Here is a 19,082-nt window from a genome sequence, read left to right as displayed (position 1 = left end):
TCCCCTAAACTTTTTAACACTTTCCTCGGACTTCATCAACAGGAGCAAAGGGCACATTCAAAATGTCTTTAACCGTTTTAGAGTTGTAAATTATAAGAAATAGGTGGCGGAAAAAGTTTTAGATTTTAGAACCATTCTACGTAGACTCTATTATTTTTATTTTACTTTTTTAATCCTTATGAAAAAAAGCACAATTCTAGAAGAATATCCTATTTTGATTTCATTTCTACTTAATAACGTATAAAAGGGGAGGGATTAGCTATTCGGTTAGCCTACTGGACTCCCACGTGGAGGTCCCGGGTTCGAATCCAGCTGCTGACCCTTAGATTTTCTCTTCCTAGGAGTTTCTTACAGCTCACTGTCCGGTGATGGACAAAGTTGTCTGTAACGGGAGAACACTGTCCGGAGGCCGGCAGTGCACTGAAAAAAGCTCCGGGCGCCAAAAACCTTAGATGTTGACGCGCCTTAAATCATTATAAAAATAAAAATAAAAAAATAACGCATAAAAAACTATATTTTATAAGAAAAGGATCCCAAAAAAACAAACATCTTAGACAGGCGGGGATCTTAGACAGCGAGAGGTAGTGGGAGATTAGAGTGTAGAGAAGCTTGCGCAAAAGATAGAATCAAAATAAATCGAAAGTTAAAACCAGAACATTAAGATTCTACGTGCAAACTTTATTCCATGCTTAAAAGCAAGCTCAACTAAAATCACATTGCGCCCAGGGATTTCTCTCCTCCGTCGTCGTTTTAGGGAGCAATGGAAACATCACCTCCGTATTATTACAAACCTGAATTACAAAGTTTTCCAGCTTTGATAATCTCTCTTTGATATTGCTCATATATATGTATCTCCTCTACATGGACAGATTTAAGATTAGTTTGGCTAAAATGATTTGATCTTGAAATTAGTAAGACATGTCCCGTCTGTCGCTACTGTCACTACTAAATCTAGATGTTTCTGAATTCACCCCAAATACAAGTTTTTAAAAAGTTTAATCTGTAAGAGCATCAGGTTACAGCTTGCACGTTTTGCATTGATTTCATTGGTTAATAGCTCAAGTATAACAATTACAGAATTATGTGATTTGTAAAACAAATATTGATCCAACTAATTGATCTACTATTGTTAATTATTAAAGATCATTTTCAAATAAAGTATATTTTTAGTTTTTTGTTTCAGTTCTAAAGTTTCGAAAATTTGCATTTATTTGTTCTGGTGACCGGAAGTTAGTTTTTTGTTTTTATGTATTGATTTTAACAAAGTAGACACGTTCAAAATTGTGCCCAACTATCTGTAAAATGTATAACCCCTACATTATATGTAAGCCATATTAAAATGTAGATACGTTATATTATACATATTCATTTTAAATAGAATTATTGTTAACACACTGTAAAATATGTTCCACAGCCCTGAAGATGACCTCAGTCCCTAGGTCGAAAGTTCGGCAGAATAAAAATATATCAGTGACTGAAACTGGCAGTTATTTGTTTCATCCTATTGAAACTACGAATCAGTCACCAAAAATAATGAACTATATAATTATTATTATCTGTCTTTGATTTTAGAATCAGTACCATTATTTTGGTTATTACGTAAGCTGAAAGCTTACTTGAGTTTATATATTTTCTTTCTTCCTGGTCCTGAGGCCTATACTTTTCAATATATTTATTAATGACGTCACCAAGCTGAAACTTAAATCCAGTTGCTCCCTTTTTGCTGATGACACTGCCTTCTTTATTTCTTCATTCAGAGTTGACGCAATAGCAAAACATTTATTGACAGCCTTTGAAAAAAGTTTCAAATACTTCACAAAATGGAAAATAAGGCCATAAACCGCATGTAAGAAGTATTGTTGACTACAACTTAAATTCACTGAATTATAAAAAATATAAGCACAAAAGTCTAAAACATATCCTGTTATAATTGTTAAATTGTTGTAAGCTTTTTTAAATATATTTTTGCCTTATATTAAGTCTGGAGTACTTATCAAAGTGAGAATCATTGTTGTGGAGAGTATACAGGCGCTGCAGCCTGAAACCTCCTTTTATATATATTTTTATAAATTCTTAAATTGTAAATAGACTTTTCAAATTTCAAAAAATAACTTTTTATTGAAATTATTACTAATTTCAAAAATTATTTAAATATTATTAGCACAGAACCCCTGTAATGTAATAAATTACACGAAATACAGAAATTTTTCTCTTCTATAAATACAGTGTATTATTACTTATATGTATGAAATTTATTCTTATCATTTCCGCTAACTGTATTTATTATACAGTTGCGAAATAAAGGTAAAAAGAAGCCTGATATATGTATGTATATATCATTTCATGAAAAACATCTTTCGCCGCAGGAAACCCTAAAATATGTAATTCCTGTGGAAGTTTTCTTGACCCGATCGCAAAACTTTTCCTTCTGGGAAGTGAAAGTGAAAAGTGTATGTATAGCAGCTTACATAATACATAAGTTATCAATAAGGAGAGTGTCATATGGGACGGTGTAGCCCACATATTGTAAGGGCTATTCTTAATAAAGTGAGTGTCCCCAGAAAGGAGGGGCAAGGGCACACTTCCCACATTCAGCGACCCTAACTTCACAGCAACAACTATTCCTACCTCATATTTTTATAATAAGAAAAGGGCCTTTATGCTGTAAGTTATAACAAAGCTTTTGGTGCCTGCGTTTCCAGCCGTCAGTAAGCTTGGCATTCAGCGCTCCCCTACCTAGCTATCCTGTTTTAGTAATATAATCTGCAAGATTGGGGGGAAAAATCCCTTGGTTTCTCACTGCTAAAAAAAAAAAATCGTAAATCTCTACCTAACCCATATGGCTGAAAGCTTTATTTAATCACCTATTCATTCATTTTGCTGAATCCTGCAATAGATGAATTTATTGTATCTTTTTTTAACGTGGAATATTTTTGGATTTAAAGATTCATTTAAAACCACCTCGGATATGAAAATTAGCTTCAGCAAGACGCTATATATGGTCATTGAAGGTAATGAAGGAGGTATATTTTCCTTTCTTCATTGAAAGGAAAATGAAAAGTGAAAGATATTTACACATATGAGACCTGGAGCTGGAGGAAATGGGGGTCGCGAGCTCAGCAGGCCCAGGAAATCTGCACCCACGGCTCAGGAATAGAGTGATTTCTAACGGGAACTTAAAAAAAAAGAAGATTTTCTATACAATTGTAGATGGGATTCTTAGATACGGGGGCCAGAAGCATGGCCTAACACACGGAGGTTCAGTCAGTGCTGGATGTGGAGGTAGCATTAAATGGTTTAGTGGTGGCAGTGTATTCAGAAAACCGGAAGGGATGAGGACGTAAGGAGAGTGTCCAGGAAACAATGACGGTAAAATTAATGAAATTTTATGGACACCGTAGGAGGATCGATAGATGCCCAGAGGCGGAAAATGGAAAATGGTCTCTCATTGAGACCAAAGGAGATAGTAGCGCTTAAAGAAGTAGTAGGGGAAGTTTCATCAACTAGATCCAAAAACGGGAGAGCAAAATAAGCCTCTTCTGGCTGCGGTGGCGTGGGGCCATAGGTCCCATCCTGCTTTCTAATCTTAATCTTAAGAAAATGGAACCATTCGAGGAACAGAGGAAGAGGAAATCGAGCGTATGGTGGAATAGAGAGCTTTGGAGAAAGGAGGTGGACCAGAGCAGGAAATCCATAGAAGGAAATCCGGATTAAGTTCATACGGCACGCACATAGACTGAGACGACCCCAAAATCGATATACCGATATCAAAAAATTTGTCACCATCACAATAATCACTTTCCTTGCCGAGTGAAAATAATAATAATAAAAATAAACAAACCGGAAAAGCTCTGGTTAAAATATTTTCTGATCTCCTTAACAAAAACTTACAGTTTAAAATGTTAAGTATAAGGGTTGATTAAACGCCAAAAGGTACACAAATCAGCGAGTACTCAACATTTCATTAATTCTTCATTAATATTTAAGTAATTCTACTGCATTAATTTTCATTAATAAGTTATTTTTTAGAATTTATTAGATGTCACAGACCCTTATGCTGGCCATTTTCGTCTACAAAATATATGTTCAAGTAGCACTGTAGATTGACTGTAATATCTAGTTATCTATAATAATGAAACTATTAATTACAGGTTAAAAGAAAAACGTTATAAAAAATAAAAAAAAATTATGAGGCTAAAAAATTCAAAACTTTTTTTTATAAAAAACTTACATCAATGATTTTGTTTATTTTATTTATTTATTTATTTTTATTTTTAAATAAAAATCGTCGGTTTAAGTTCATTCTTTGATTAAAGTAATTGTTATTTTATGTAGTAGTCAAACGTTTATAATAATAGGTAATAATTATTTGGCTTTATCACAAATAATATAGTTTTCTTCAATTACATTCTCAATCTAGGTGTTCATACCACAATGTTGTATATATGTAATATAAAGTAAATAAGATATGCATATTTTTAGGACAGCTAATTATTCCAGTATTTTACTATAAGTAAAATTAGGGGGACTAAATTAAATTACAATTTATTGAGAAATGAATAATTGTTGAATAATCTACTTGTTATTAACTGTGAGATATTTGTGCTCACGAATATTTCGGTAAGACGAATTCAAGACAGTAGCCTACTCTTTGTCTTTTTCTACTTTAATATGCATGTACATATTTATGTGATTTATCATAATTATAACAAAAAAATATTATAAATGAAGTGGCCAGCATAAGGGTCTGTGACATCTAATAAATTCTAAAAAATAACTTATTAATGAAAATTAATGCAGTAGAATTACTTAACTATTAATGAAGAATTAATGAAATGTTGAGTACTCGCTGATTTGTGTACCTTTTGGCGTTTAATCAACCCTTATACTTAACATTTTAAACTGTAAGTTTTTGTTAAGGAGATTTTTGTACCTTTTGGGTAGATTTTCCTTTTTGTTTATTTTACAAAGTTACATATGTTCTTTACAGATTTTTTTAAAATTTGGAATAAACAATTCTATCATTATAATCTGATAAGGTGTTAAGTCGGAACCGTAACTACCAATGGAGAGATCTTTTTAAAGAATGATTATAGTTGCGTTCCCCCAAACCATCCTCAATAACAATTTTTTTGAAAAAGCGTTTTGAATAGCATAGGAAGGTATTTGTACGTAAATAGCAAAATTAAACTGCGATTTCAGTACTTCCTTTTAAGAGGAGTAGGAAAATTAACTACGATTGCAGTACTTCTTCCTAAAAGGCAAAGAGGCAAAGATCTTTTAATCGAACGACAATTCATTGATTTAAATCGGTTCACTCATTGATAATTTAAATGATTGCAGTACTTCCTCTTAGTAGGTGCAAGAGCATCAGCAACGTAGATGAGCTTTAACCACTTATTCGAGCTGAATTTTATCACAATCGGACTAAGCGTTATAGAAATATTGGTAATAATAGTTTTAGAAAGGGCCTTACTTGGGTGGGGCAAACTCCCCTCCTTATGAGGCATAGCGTCGAGACTTTTAAAGTGCAAATCTGTACAAAATTTCGATTCGAATGACCCTTCATTCATGAAAATCGGTTCACGTGTCGATAATTTGCAACGATTGCTATACTTCCCCTTAACAAGTGTAAGAGCAGATCGTCGCTTTAATGTTACGTAGGGGAGCCCTAACCCTATCATCCTACCAAATTTTATCAAAATCGGGCCAAGATTTACAGAGTAATTAGTAATAAATAATTTTGGAGGGGGCCTTACATAAAGGGGGCTAACTCCTCTCCCATTCAATGTACAGGATCGAGACCCCCAAAAGGCACATCTACATAAAATTCCGAATCGAATGACTCCTCATTCATGAAAATCGGTTCACGCGTTTAGGCGCTACGTTGTTTACAAAAAAGGTAACAAGAAGAAGAAGAAGAAGAAGAAGAACAACAACAACAAGAACAAGAACATTTTTTGAAAAAGCCGTTTTTGCTCATTTTTGGCAACTTTTTTCTCGAAACCTATTAGATCTGGGTTGTTGCAAAAAAATTACAGTCATAAAGGAGGATTTGCCCTATATTTTAAAGAAAATTTGGGAATTTTATCTTTTATAGAAAAAGAGAAAAAAATTGTCAAAGTTGGGTGTTTTTCAACGTTACGCTTTTTCGTGCAGTTTTTGATGGTCAACCCTTATACAACTGTCCTACCGGACAGTTTTAATAAAAGTCAGCTGCTAATAAGCAGAAAACACCCAAACATGTGAAAAGTTGATAATTTGATACCAGTAGTGGGAGTTATACAAAAAGTTTTCCCTTCTGATGATGGAAGCAGCTTTATTTGTTTGGAGAGTGAGAGAGTTAATACTATTAGAGAAGCACAGACATGCTTGAACATTTTTTCACTTATAAAACAGCTTAAGCACGGTGTTCTTTATTTCAATGCGAGAATACTTAGTAAGTTTTATATTAAATATACGTAATATGGGATGGTATCATATTTTGCCAGAACAAAAAAAAAATCCTTTGATCTTCTTTAGACGGAAGTATAACAGGAAGTTGGTACTTTGTTTCAGGAAGTTAGCGAACATTAAGTAGAGAGGATATTTTTAATCAAGTACAGTATTATTAAATAAAAAGTCCCAGTTATCTTGTTAAAAATATTAATACTTCGTAAAAAACAGGTTCTGGAATTAATTAAAAACTTAGCGACTTCGATAACAACGAACAAAGAACATTTAGGAGTCCTTTTTTATTTTTGGTACTCGAAACAAAAACTACAATTTTTAAGTTATCACAAAAACAAGGCTCTAAAAATATGTTATCAAAATGAGGTAATTTATGTATCTTATCTTATTTTAAGCAATGATTGTATCTGCTGATTTTTGTTTTTCACAACTATGAATAGAATTAACCAGAGTATTAATATTTATTTTTTCTGTTTCTGAATTTTACTGATTATAGACAGACATACAGACCAACTTGTAAACTCTTATCCACAGTCCAGGGAGATCTTAAGATGTGACTTGTCTACGAAAACCCCAAAACTAAGCTCTGAAAAAAATAACAATATTTCCACGAAAAAAAGAAAAATGGGGGCGGGTTATAACCGAAAAAAAGATGAACTAATTAAAATTCTCCGTTGTAGAAATGGAACTGGAATATGACGTTACAGATACTGCAGTTCCCTAAGGATCCCTTCCTAAGTACTGCACATGCATATAGTAGGTTACCCTCTTATCAGTAATCACAAGCTGAGGACCCTCAGGCAAGACAGAAACATCCATAGACTGCAAGTGGGGCTATCGAATTTAGCACCTGACTCTTGCCGGATAGCGTAGTTATAGCGATATGGGCAACAGATATGGCATAACTATAACCCCACTAATATCATATCATTACCGCTCTATGGGCGCCACATGTATAAACGACTCGGGGCTCGTTGTGATAATCAAATGTAACGTAAGTTTTTGCCAATGTGCAAACTCACTATTTGTTCATAGACCGTATTGAATCTTAGTATCTTATTCTTTGTTCAAATTACCAGAACCATTTAAAAATCTCACACAATTAGACAAAAAACCTTTAGAAAATTAGTGATTTTAATATTATTAAGGCCATCTTATATTTTTCCAACTCTTCAAGTTCAAATCCTTGATCCATTCTCGTCATACTAGATCTCCTTCCTTGATCTCTATATTCCCTCAAATCGTATTTCATCCTTCGACAAATCTTTCTTAATACGCGCTACCTCTTTCTGGAACTCCTTACCATCATCTGTCCGCCATGCTCTTACTCTTTCCATCTTTAAATCCCTTCTTTTCAATTATCTCTTTTCTACTCAGCTTTCTCCAAAATAACTATATTCTTTTATTTTATTAATCTTAATTTTTTAATTTTTGAATATACTAATTTTTATTTATAAATATTTAAAAGTTAGGCCAAACCAATAGGGCCTCCAAACTATACATGTATTTATTCTAAGGGGACAACAGTCCCAGGATAATAAATTTAGTTTCTTTTTCTTCTTCTTAAGTTGGCGAGGGTGATCTAATCGAAATAGGTAGGGATTCATTAACCTCCACCACTGCTATACAATGATAACATTTAGAACAATGTCACAACTCTTCTGATTATTAGGGAATATGAAGAATGGACCAATGTAATCCAAGCCTATTTTGTAAACTCAGTACGTGAACAGTCTAGCCTTTAAAGTCTAGCTCAGTAAGTTCAAATTTCTATCCATTTTTTGGACCTGGATAAGATTTAAATTTGAAATTGGTGGAAGTCTCTCAATTAGACGAGAACTTCTGCATCCGTGTGGCTATAATATGAACCATACTGATTTTTTGGCAATAACTTCCAACAGTTCAACGCTAATAAGACACAGAAAGTAGATTAAAGCCTTCTTCCTTCCTCGTAAACAAACCGAAAATGTTTACGACGCCCACTTGAATAGCCTAATTGCCTAATACAGGAGTGAATGTTCATAACAGATATGTGTGTGGCAGCCGTAAGATCAAAACGAGCGCCATATATTTTAGGAACATTCTGGCTTTAATCCAATTAGAATATGAAGAGGAAATTGAGCAGAGTTTGGGACCATGTACTTCCGCCGGTTTGTTCAACTTTACTGGACCTTGTTCCAAACTGGACAATTTATGGTCGTCTGCTGTTCCATATCATCTAATTGGCTATAAAAGTGCTTACTAATTGATTAACTAGGCTTATAATTAAGTGAAAGTGTAAGCAGTATCAGTGCTGAAATTTAGCGGAACAAATTTTTTACTATTTAATAATTATTTTCTTTTAGCTCGCAAGAAAAGCAAATGTTTCCACGTTTAAAGATCCTAAGGGCCAGCAGCTGGACTCGAATCCAGGGATCTCCGCGGAGAAATCCAGTATACGTTAACCAGCTAATCTTCTCCCTCAAGATTTTTTTTTAATTAACCATTTCCTTATCTATTACACCAATGTTATTTCCTTCCTCTATCTGCTCTATAAAAATTATTAGATCCCTCCCTAGTCTGGAGGAAAGCAGGCGACGCCCACGAAAATGACTGCCATGAATCTCTAGAGACCAGTCGAAATGGACGTCCGATCAAATACTAAAACTCTGGTTAATGTTATCCAGATAAAAAAAAAGCCTGTTTCCAGTGTAGGCAAAACCATCGATTTAGAGTAAAACAAGAATGTGTACGTACCCCCCACAAGGAACGTGAGGAAATGGAAGTTTTGCATATTTTCACGCGTAATATAAACATTTTGCAATGTATTCATTGCGTCATAGCTATGACGAACTGAGATTGCTTCCAGTTTTCCAGAGTATAGCAGCGTTATTAGCATGAATGTTTAAAGCAGATAAGGAGTAACCGTCTACGGGGGGTGGAAGCTGTAAGATTAGCATATACAGAATAATTTAGCTGAACTAAACTACCTTGCTGGGGTTCTAATTAGTTTTTACGGAAGTTGTAAATTTACTAATTGCGAAACGTTTATTAACATAAAATATTTTTACATGTTTTTGTACTAATGTAAGGAAATTATTGCGATCATGCCGAATTTTCCCCTGAACAAGTAGGAAAATATGAAAAAAGGTTCGTGTGCATGTGTTTTACAAAATAAGACTCACAAATAGAAATATTAGAATTAATATTACGATTATTGATGCCTCCCACTAAGTGGCCATAATGTAATTTAAGATCAAGGTTCTTGAAACGGAAGTAGGAATTTTATTAAATAGATTCTCGAACTTTTATGGGGATTTTCTCGAATAAAACGCCAACGGATTATTATTCTAAAACTTTTTACACAAATAAAACCTGCTACTCTATTTCCGGAAACTATGCCTCCCTCGCACAGAAAATACGATTAAGGATCATGGAAAACGATCGTTGTTCCCTTTAGAGGAAATGATGCAACAACTTGAAGGAAAAGTTCTCTACAGGAAACAATCTTTTACTAAAAAAAGAATGTTTCACGATTTTTTAGATTTTCTCAAAAATGACCTCTTATTATTGACTCGAAACTTCATATTTACATTTGAAACTACAGATTTACAACTTTAATTTGAATAATTTTTGTTTTGATGCAGTTCTTGGGGAGGTTATGCGATGGTTCACTTCCGTCTGATGTATAACTTTATTAGAAATGTATGATTTTACCAAGGGTATAATTTAATGAAATTCAAAGGATTTTAATTATTATTAAATAAAACAAAATAATATTAATTTGCAACTTACATTATCCTGTGAAGGGTTCGTTTCCGCCGTGGAATGAACATCCGCACCATTCGAGATTCCTGGCGGAGTTGTCTGCGGCAAACTCTGTAATAGAAAAATTAAAATATGTTCGATTAATTTTGTTGGGAATTCAATAATTATGTTTGTTTTAATAAGACATTTATTTTATGTGATTTTCACTTTTATGACCAAAGTGAAAATCTTAGAAATTTTGACGAGTAACTAAATGTATAAAAAAGTTTTGTAATCAACCACGAGAGAATCGATCGCCGTTTCAATCGATTTAGTTATATCTGGTGAAAATAAATTACATTTTATTTTATTTTTATTTTTTAAAAAGTCAACCCTTGTGGAAGGATTGATAATAAAAGACATATACAAGAAGAAGACAGTATTTGTAGATGGAACAATATACTGGGGTAAAGTTGGAATGGACCCTCCAGATCCTCTGGATGGGCAATAAACTAAGTCTGAAAGTTACAGAAACTGTAAATAGGGTTATCTAGAAGCGGAGGAGGCACCATTGGGATGGTTACTACCTGGGCTACAAATTGCAGATAGGATGTTAACAATGAGCTATGGACCGTAGCTATGGGGAGAATATTTGTAGCTACAGACGATACGTTAGCTATATTCGCGATTGGAGTGTTACACAACCCAGATACATTGGCTCCCCCCTTCACACAATCTTCTTAGTGTGTTGTATTGTATGACTGGGTATTGGTCACTTTGGAGTCCCTAGTTCCAGTTTGATTTGTTGCGATTTGCAATACTGACCGGATATAGAGTTGCATTGCTCTACAACTACAACCATCCAAACCGCACTACTGACCTTGCTTAACATTCTATTATGCATTGTAAATCAATTCTTCCGACTATACCATTAACTAATAAACAATAAATACATCAATAATGATTTATAACATTTATTTAGCGGATATGATGTATATGCGCCAATGTTTTAAACCGTTAAATCAATACAATGTACATTTTCCTTATAACAAGCGCTTCCGATCAATCGAATCGATTCAAATTATCGAAACTGAATGCTTCTCCGGAAATAAAATTTTCTAATCGTAATATCCCTACTTTTTTTCGCGATAAAGACAAACCGAATAAATGATGATGTCACGGTGCCATTTTGTCAGCTCGAACTTTTCCTGCAATGTTAAAAAGTCTTTTGTTTTTTTATGAATAATTCACCATTCAATAACTTTGGCCTATTAAAAATAACCAAACTTAATAAATAAAGAAAAACATAAGTTCGACGTTGTAAAGAACTTTTAAATTCTTAGGGGCTGTTATTTCAAGCAGAAAAGAAGTTAAACTTGGCAGAAAAGCTCGAATAACAAAAAAACTTTTGAGCTTGAACTTGAGAAACCAGTTGTTACCAGTATTACTGGCAGGAACAAGGCACTGCCGCAGGGTTTATAACGTTAAATATTCTAGTAGGCTAAGGTCTCCCTTCTTCACGAGTGGTTCTAACCTCAAGATCATTTTGGTAATAATTTCTTCTGGCCTAAGCATATAAAATATCTCTGCTATTGCGAGGCGAACTTACGAAACCATTTCCACATCTTGCTGACAGAGACTGCCAGCCCTGAAGTTAATCATTTACACCATAAAAAGAAAAGAAGTATGTTGTAACAACTCCTTATAGTTTTAGAAAGAAACAAATCCTGAAAAACCATCAATACAGGTTTTCAACAGGATAGGAACTCAACTATAACACAAAAACTAGAGAATTAGGGAAGCCAAATGGCTGTGGTTGCCACATTAAGGATGGTAGACATCTAAGGTAGGAATTCGGAACGCTAACAAAAGAGCACAAAACATTTCTTTATGTATCGTAAAAATAATATCCTGCCTTGCAAGATAGGATGAGACCAGGAAAGAGGTAGTTCTTGAGCACATAGTTATGGCATCAAGGACAACGAAGTTGTTGATCAACCGGCCAAAGACAAGCAACTGTTCCGAATCTGTTCCAAGAGCACGATAAATTCGGTAAGACTATTCTAGTAATCAAAACAGCAGTATAAACCCGATCTGGGTCAAATGAAGGCCTTAAGGAGACCCTGAAATTATGCAGAAACTAGATTAAATCTGGTTTGATTTTCTTTCTTTTTCATTATAGGACAAGGTGGGTTCAGATAATGTCTTCAAAGGGAGGGGAAAGTTGGTGAAGGCTTTGCCAGGAGAAAGAGAAAGGAAACGGCTCCTCATATCCTGTTTGACTACGTAGCCATCGCGAAGTTGTAGTGTAGGGATGTCAGTCTCTCGGCAGCCAGAGGGGATCACATCGCAAAGAACAGAGAGAGAATAACCAATTCATCCAACTAGTCTAGGGTATGGCCCAATAAGCCTGCAGTTCCTTAAGGAACAGGACCTGCTCCTTGTCCCGATAATAATACTGGTGAACAGGATCTGGATAGAAGCGATAGAGGCCGATTAGAACATGTGAAGACGATGGAGCAGGACAGAATCCCGGTTGTTGACTGGCCATCCAGGCGAAAGATATATACCTAAACATTTTCACAACCAAATACCTTTAAACCAGGGTATTTTGGTTCCTTTTCAGTGACGTACAACAAAAGGAACCCTTTTAATCGTATCAATCAAAGATTTAATGAGTGTGCTCTTTGAGTTGATCTATTAATGGAGTTAAGTTCCCAATTAAAAAACATCAAAGAAAGCCAGTTACATATTTTTGAAGAAAAGGATATTTATGGTAGAGTAAAGAGCAGAATATTGTTGGAAAATCTGTTTCATTATCCTGCTTTACTTTCCTTTTTCTCTGAATATAAAAAAAAGAGACAAAAGATGGGCAGAAGGAAAAGAGAGCAAATATAGGGATAGATTGAAAGAAAGCTTTTAATCATACTTGGGTTGGACGAAGGGAAATGGTGGGTGTACTATGGGGTTATTGTAAAAGTTGATGGGACGGTTCATTGAACACCAGTCCTGTGTGACTCTAGTGGCGTTCCCTTTTTAAAGAGAGAACCAAATCCCTTAGTGTCACTTGAAGGTGGAACACAGGTCCCTAAGGACAGAAGAGACTAGCTTCAACGCAGCTGGCGTACTATCCCTTTATTCTCTTCCACCTTCCGCTAAAGACAGAAGGAGAGGGTAAAGAAGGCTTCAGGGGAGGGAGCAGTGATTGTATCCTGCCCACAGGGAATTTTCCGTTCCTTTTGATGGTGATTTCTATTGAAAGGGAATTCGTCACCAGTTTGGCCATCTTCTCCTTAATATTGATAACTTACAGCCTTCTACATTCTTCTTTTTAATACAGGAGGCTCAGGTTGACCAACATAAAATGTAAACTGCCCATAGATTTACTCGCAAAGGTTTTGTTAACGAGCTCGTATAGAATTTTCAAAATAGAACTCGTATCACAGGAATAAATGGATTTTGAGACGCATCTCAAATCTAAAAACTTGATATCACCTAAAAATAAAATTGAAATACCACTTAGGATCTTGCCCATTACATCACAATCTTTAAGATTGTGGGTAATAAATCCAAGAATCCAAAAGGCGTCTTTACCGAAAGATGACTTTCTTAAATCATCCAGATTCCACATGCCTCACATACTAAAATGAGACTGATACAAGAAAAATTTTATGAAAATAAGATTGGATCTTGTCATGAAGGATAAGATGCATTTTAATACTTCCATTTTGTCTGGATCGAGAGAAAGTTCATCAGGAAACCAGCAGTGCACTCAAAGAAAAAAAAAAAACTCTAGGAGCCAATAATCTCTCCGATTTTGGGGGGTTCCTTAAATTAAAGAAATACCAAAAATGTAAAAGAGGAGAGCTAAATATCACTGCGACTCACATGAATCTACTGTAATAAAATTCCCGCTAAGTTAAAATCACTAAGCGATAGCTCTGAGGCCAGTTTCTCCAAGCTAAAGCTCAAAGAACAGTATTCTAAATTCAGAGCCGTTACTATACATCATCACAAGGGGCTACAAAAGTTAAGAAAGGTACGATGGGGCCTTAATATACCCTAAAGGTGAAACTGGATGTCTAAACATTTTCCCCAGAAGATTTAAAAAAAATTATTGCTGCCCAGACTTCCAAGTACCAGGTGCTGATCTAGGGCAGTGATGGCGAACCTATGACCCGCGGGTCAGACACTGACCCGCGCAAGCTTTTTCACTGACCCACACAATTGCTAGGCAACCATTTGTTTTTGTTTACGCGGGTTGATTTAGATTTTCTAATTGTGTAGATAATTTTATATTCTAGCTGTATTTTTTTTTCAATCACGCATTGACACAAAAGCAATTTAAATGCCTATCTATAACCTTTAGTTTGATCATTACAGTTCTAAAAGAGCAAATGACGACAAATGCTTTTGTAGTATTTGAAATAAAGCAAAAGTGTTTACAAAATATCAAATAAAATGTATAATTTTACTCATATTTTGTTTGTTAAAAAAAAATCGACAACCCAAAGCAAATAACCATATTTAGATTTTTCTTCAGATAAAACACACTTTTGTAAGGTTTTGTTCAGTTATGTTTGTAAAAAAGAGACTTCCATAGCACTTGTTTCGTCCCGTTTTTACCCGTTAAGCCAACTGAATTTTAAAGATGTTCTAGTTTTGGAAATATTCAGTTTAACATTTTTATAAACTTAACTCTTGTGCAAATGGGCATTAGTGACCCAAGAGCTAGTACTAAAAAAAAATGAACAAAAATTGACCCACGTCTCAAAAAGGTTCGCCATCCCTGATCTAGAGGTTATTATGTATGTATTTGTAAGTCGGAGATCCCCAGTTCGAATCCCGCGTGTAGGCTACTTTAGAATAAATTTTTTTAATAGTAAACTATGTGCTTCGGCCACCATCCCGTTCAGGACACCTAATTTGGTAGTTAAGAGTATAAGATCCGCCTGAATAAATAGGCAATTACTATTCTCCATTCTACCACAAACATAAAAAAAAATAAAATGAATAGAGAAAAATAATAAATCTCCAGCAAGATGTTTCTTTATTTTTTTTATATTTAAATAGTGGTCGGAAGAGGCGGTTGCGAGAGCGAGAACCTCCTGGAGTCCATTAAAAGCTAATAAATCGAGAGAGAAAGTTGGCCGGTGTCCACATTCAAGCCTGGAATGGGGCTCTACTGGAAGGTACTTAAAAAAAACTGGGTCTCCAGCACACTCAGACTACATTATGTACAGTATATAATATAGTATGGACATAACTTCAAAGACTGTATATATCATCGCTTTTTTAGGTCTTTAGGCTGTTTTAAGTACACAGAAAAAGAAAAGAACTACCTGATTTTTAAAGCTCTTAAAGCACTAAGGTTTCTTCGTATTTCGAAGGGCTCTAAAATGATGGAAAAACCAAAAAACTACTTTTACTGCAAAGAATAAAATGGCACTCGATATATATAATAACATGATTGCCGCCCCTAAAGTACATGATGAGCTGAGCACTGTTGGGCTCCTCTCCGTCCCCATTACAAATAATAGTGTCGGCTGATTGAAGAGCCTTATTATTCTCCACGTAGCGGCCCCATTAATGTGGATGGACCCATGGAGACTGGACAATATCCACTCCAGTGCCACCAATGTCAACCAGTCCTCGGGACCCGAACCAGACACAAGTCCTGGTTCTCCCCCCCTCTTCTCACAGGACGCCCACGTACACAATACTACAGAATGTAATCGTTAATGACTCCATGTATGTAGTATATGTATTCCAGTTACTCTGGGATAGTGGTTGGACCACGATTGTCACCCCCTCTTGTGAATAGGATGAACCACAGAGAGTCTAACCAGCAAATAGCATCACCATCTCTCGATCCAACTAGTCCAATTGCCATACTTCATCATCGCTAAAACACCATTATACTATCTAAATTGACGATTACTTAGTAATTAATGCTACCGAGTTAAGTTGATAATTTATACTAAGTTTATCTCAAGTTTTGGCTAAAGTTCAGATGAGGTACTTCATTGTTTTTTTATTCTTTAATTAACTTCTTAGATTAACTTCTATTTGGAGTAGAGATTTTGACTTCACTTCTGTCAACTTCTGCTTAAGCTCTTCTCGTGCTTCATTCGTTTAACCCCCAGAAAAAGATAAGTTTTCAAGCCCCTACATCCAAGTATCCTTACTTTTATTACGTATTTACTAACTAATACTCTTTTGTCGTTCGTTGAGACATTTCAAATGAAAAATATTATTAATGTACTTCGTTTTAAACTAATTTTTAAACAAGGTAAATATTTCTCAGCACCTAAGATATAAATATGTTCTGAGAAAATAAGGTAACTCCCTTAATCAACAAGTAAACAACAAAAAGGGACAAAATATCCGACTGGAATTACTCCCAAGGTGGTCGAACTAAATCTCGCCTCAGTTGTAAATCTGTAGACAAATCCCCAAGTAAAAATCCCAAGGGAATCTTATAATGGCTGTTAGGTATCTAGTTTCACCCTATCTATGCCTTGGTATCTGTTCCCAGGACTAGATAGAAGAGGTGGTAGTACTACTAGCTAAGGTGTTAGCTAAACTTTACCTCTCCTTACTAGTTACAAAACAGTCTTGTAGTTCTTCAGTGAAAGATATGTAGGATTTGTCACGAACACCAGCGCTTAGGATGGTGAACGTAGGTGAGAGAAATGGCTGTTAAACTATTCACCAATCCAGAAAAGTAGAGTAAAGTGGTAGGAGAAAAGATTTAAACTCCCTAGAGTAACATGCAAATTTTGCTATCATTGATAAGTGTATACCAGATAAGTTCCAGATAGATGTGCAATTTGTTTAAGTGCATGGATGTGCAGAAAATGATGCTGATTTTTTTACTTAAAAATGAAAAGCATCGCTGAACAATTCAATTACTTTTTCTGAAATTAAATATTCCACGTCCCGTTTTGTCGGCACTCATACGAGGGTCGTTTGAAAAGTCCGTGCAAAAATAAAAACTACTTAATTTTTTGGGGTAAACCTTTTTTATTTTTCAACATAGTCTCCTTTTAGGCTTATACACTTCGTCCAACGCTGCTCTAGTTTGTTGATCCCTTCCGAATAATAGGATTTGTCCAAGTCTGAAAAATAGCCATTCGTTTCTGCAATCACCTCCTCGTTTGAATAAAATCTTTTTCCCGCCAGCCATTTCTTCATATTGGGGAATAAATAGTAGTCCGAGGGAGCCAAGTCTGGAGAATAGGGGGGATGTGAAACGAGTTGGAACCCTATTTCCATTAATTTTGCGACCACAACTGCTGAGGTGTGAGCTGGTGCGTTATCGTGATGGAAAAGGACTTTTTTGTGGGCCAATCGTGGGCGTTTTTCTTGCAGCTCGGTTTTCAAACGGTCCAATAACGATGAATAATATGCACCTGTAATAGTTTTACTCTTTTCCAGATAGTCGATGAGGATTATTCCTTGCGAATCCCAAAAGACAGTCGCCATAATCTTTCCGGCCGAAGGAACGGTCTTCGCCTTTTTTTGGCGCAGATTCCCCCTTGGTAACCCATTGTTTAGATTGTTCTTTGGTCTCAGGAGTGTAGTGATGTATCCATGTTTCATCCACAGTGTCGAAACGGCGCTTAAAGTCCTGCGTATTCTTCTGGAACAGCTGCAAACCGTCCTTGCAACACTTCACACGATTTCGTTTTTGGTCAAGCGTGAGCAATCGCGGCACCAATCTTGCGGATAGCTTTGTCATGTCCAAATGTTGATGCAAAATATTATGTTTTATAAATATAAAACTGTTCTAATCGAAGGTTTTCAGAGTCACCATAATGTTTATCAAGCTTCTCTTTAGTCTCCTGAGGCGTTTTGCCTTTCATAAAGTAGTGTTTAATCAACACACGAAATTCTTTTTCGTCCATTTTTTGAAAATCACTCGACTTCGTCGATTCAAACTAATGCCAAACACAAAGAAATAGACCGATCTGGCTGAAACTTGGTGTGTGTTCTTCCAAGAGATGCTACTAACTAAACATAACCTCGATACGCGCCAGTAGTGCTATTTCTCTGACTTTGCACGGACTTTTCAAACGACCCTCGTATTACCGGCCAGGGAATTATTTTGGGCTGGTTATTAGAAACAAATCTAGGAATGCCAAAATATCTTTGAGAAAACTATGGGCGAAATTAATTAGAAAATTATTTACAGAATATATTTTCAGCCAGCCACTCACGTCTGCAAGCACTGTAAGGATCTGAAGAATGAGATAAGTGAAAATGAAAATAATTCAGTTCAGTATTCGGTCAAGATGGTTAAGTAAACTGAACTAAGTATACAAATTAAAGTAAATAACCTCCACTTAAATTTATTAATACAAAAAGAAAGGTGCGTTCTACAGAAAACAAACATAGAATGCTCAATCGACGGGTTCAATGGGTTTCAAAGGAAACGAGAAAAGATGTGAGAGAGTAAATTAAGGTTACCACCATTTGAAGCGGAAACCATAATACACAGTAACAGCCGACGAAAAACTACCGGGTTCCCGTCTAATATGTTGCATCAAATCGATAGCACTACTTCACAATTCTTTCGCTAAAACAATCTCCATCGCAAGTGAAAAAAAGATTTTAACTAACAGTTTGAACACTAAACATCATTCCTTAGCATTGATCAAAGCGTTTTAAGAAATACATAGATTAGGTCTTCATATATGCGAAGATAAAAGACAAACTTCTTTGGAATTATTTACAAAACTTTTAAGTGAGATAGTGGATTGGAGTTTTTAAGATTTTGATCCAGCCAACTTTTTTTTAGTTACTCTACAAAAAATATAATGGCCTAGTTCTGTGAAAATACTTTATGTGGAACAGTCCAAGACCCTACATTAACTTCTGAACTTGTTTTGCGCCAGTCTAAA

At 35.2% G+C, this 19,082-nt stretch overlaps 1 protein-coding gene across 2 annotated transcripts in view; it reads right to left on the bottom strand.

Moving 5' to 3' along the window:
• Nucleotides 1–19,082, bottom strand: part of LOC141450795 (uncharacterized) — a 243,359-nt gene that overhangs the window by 61,509 nt on the left and 162,768 nt on the right. For both annotated transcript variants that reach the window (XM_074121603.1, XM_074121604.1), the window contains one exon: nt 10,225–10,308. In XM_074121603.1, coding sequence (XP_073977704.1) covers nt 10,225–10,308 — 84 coding nt within the window. The remainder of the gene's footprint in view (nt 1–10,224; nt 10,309–19,082) is intronic.

Source organism: Rhodnius prolixus, unplaced genomic scaffold, assembly GCF_049639745.1.
Source record: "Rhodnius prolixus isolate KJV_2025 unplaced genomic scaffold, Rpr scaffold_8, whole genome shotgun sequence".
NCBI lineage: Eukaryota > Metazoa > Arthropoda > Insecta > Hemiptera > Reduviidae > Rhodnius > Rhodnius prolixus.
Note: the sequence above shows the minus strand (reverse complement) of the source record. Positions and strands in the feature narration are given on the sequence as shown.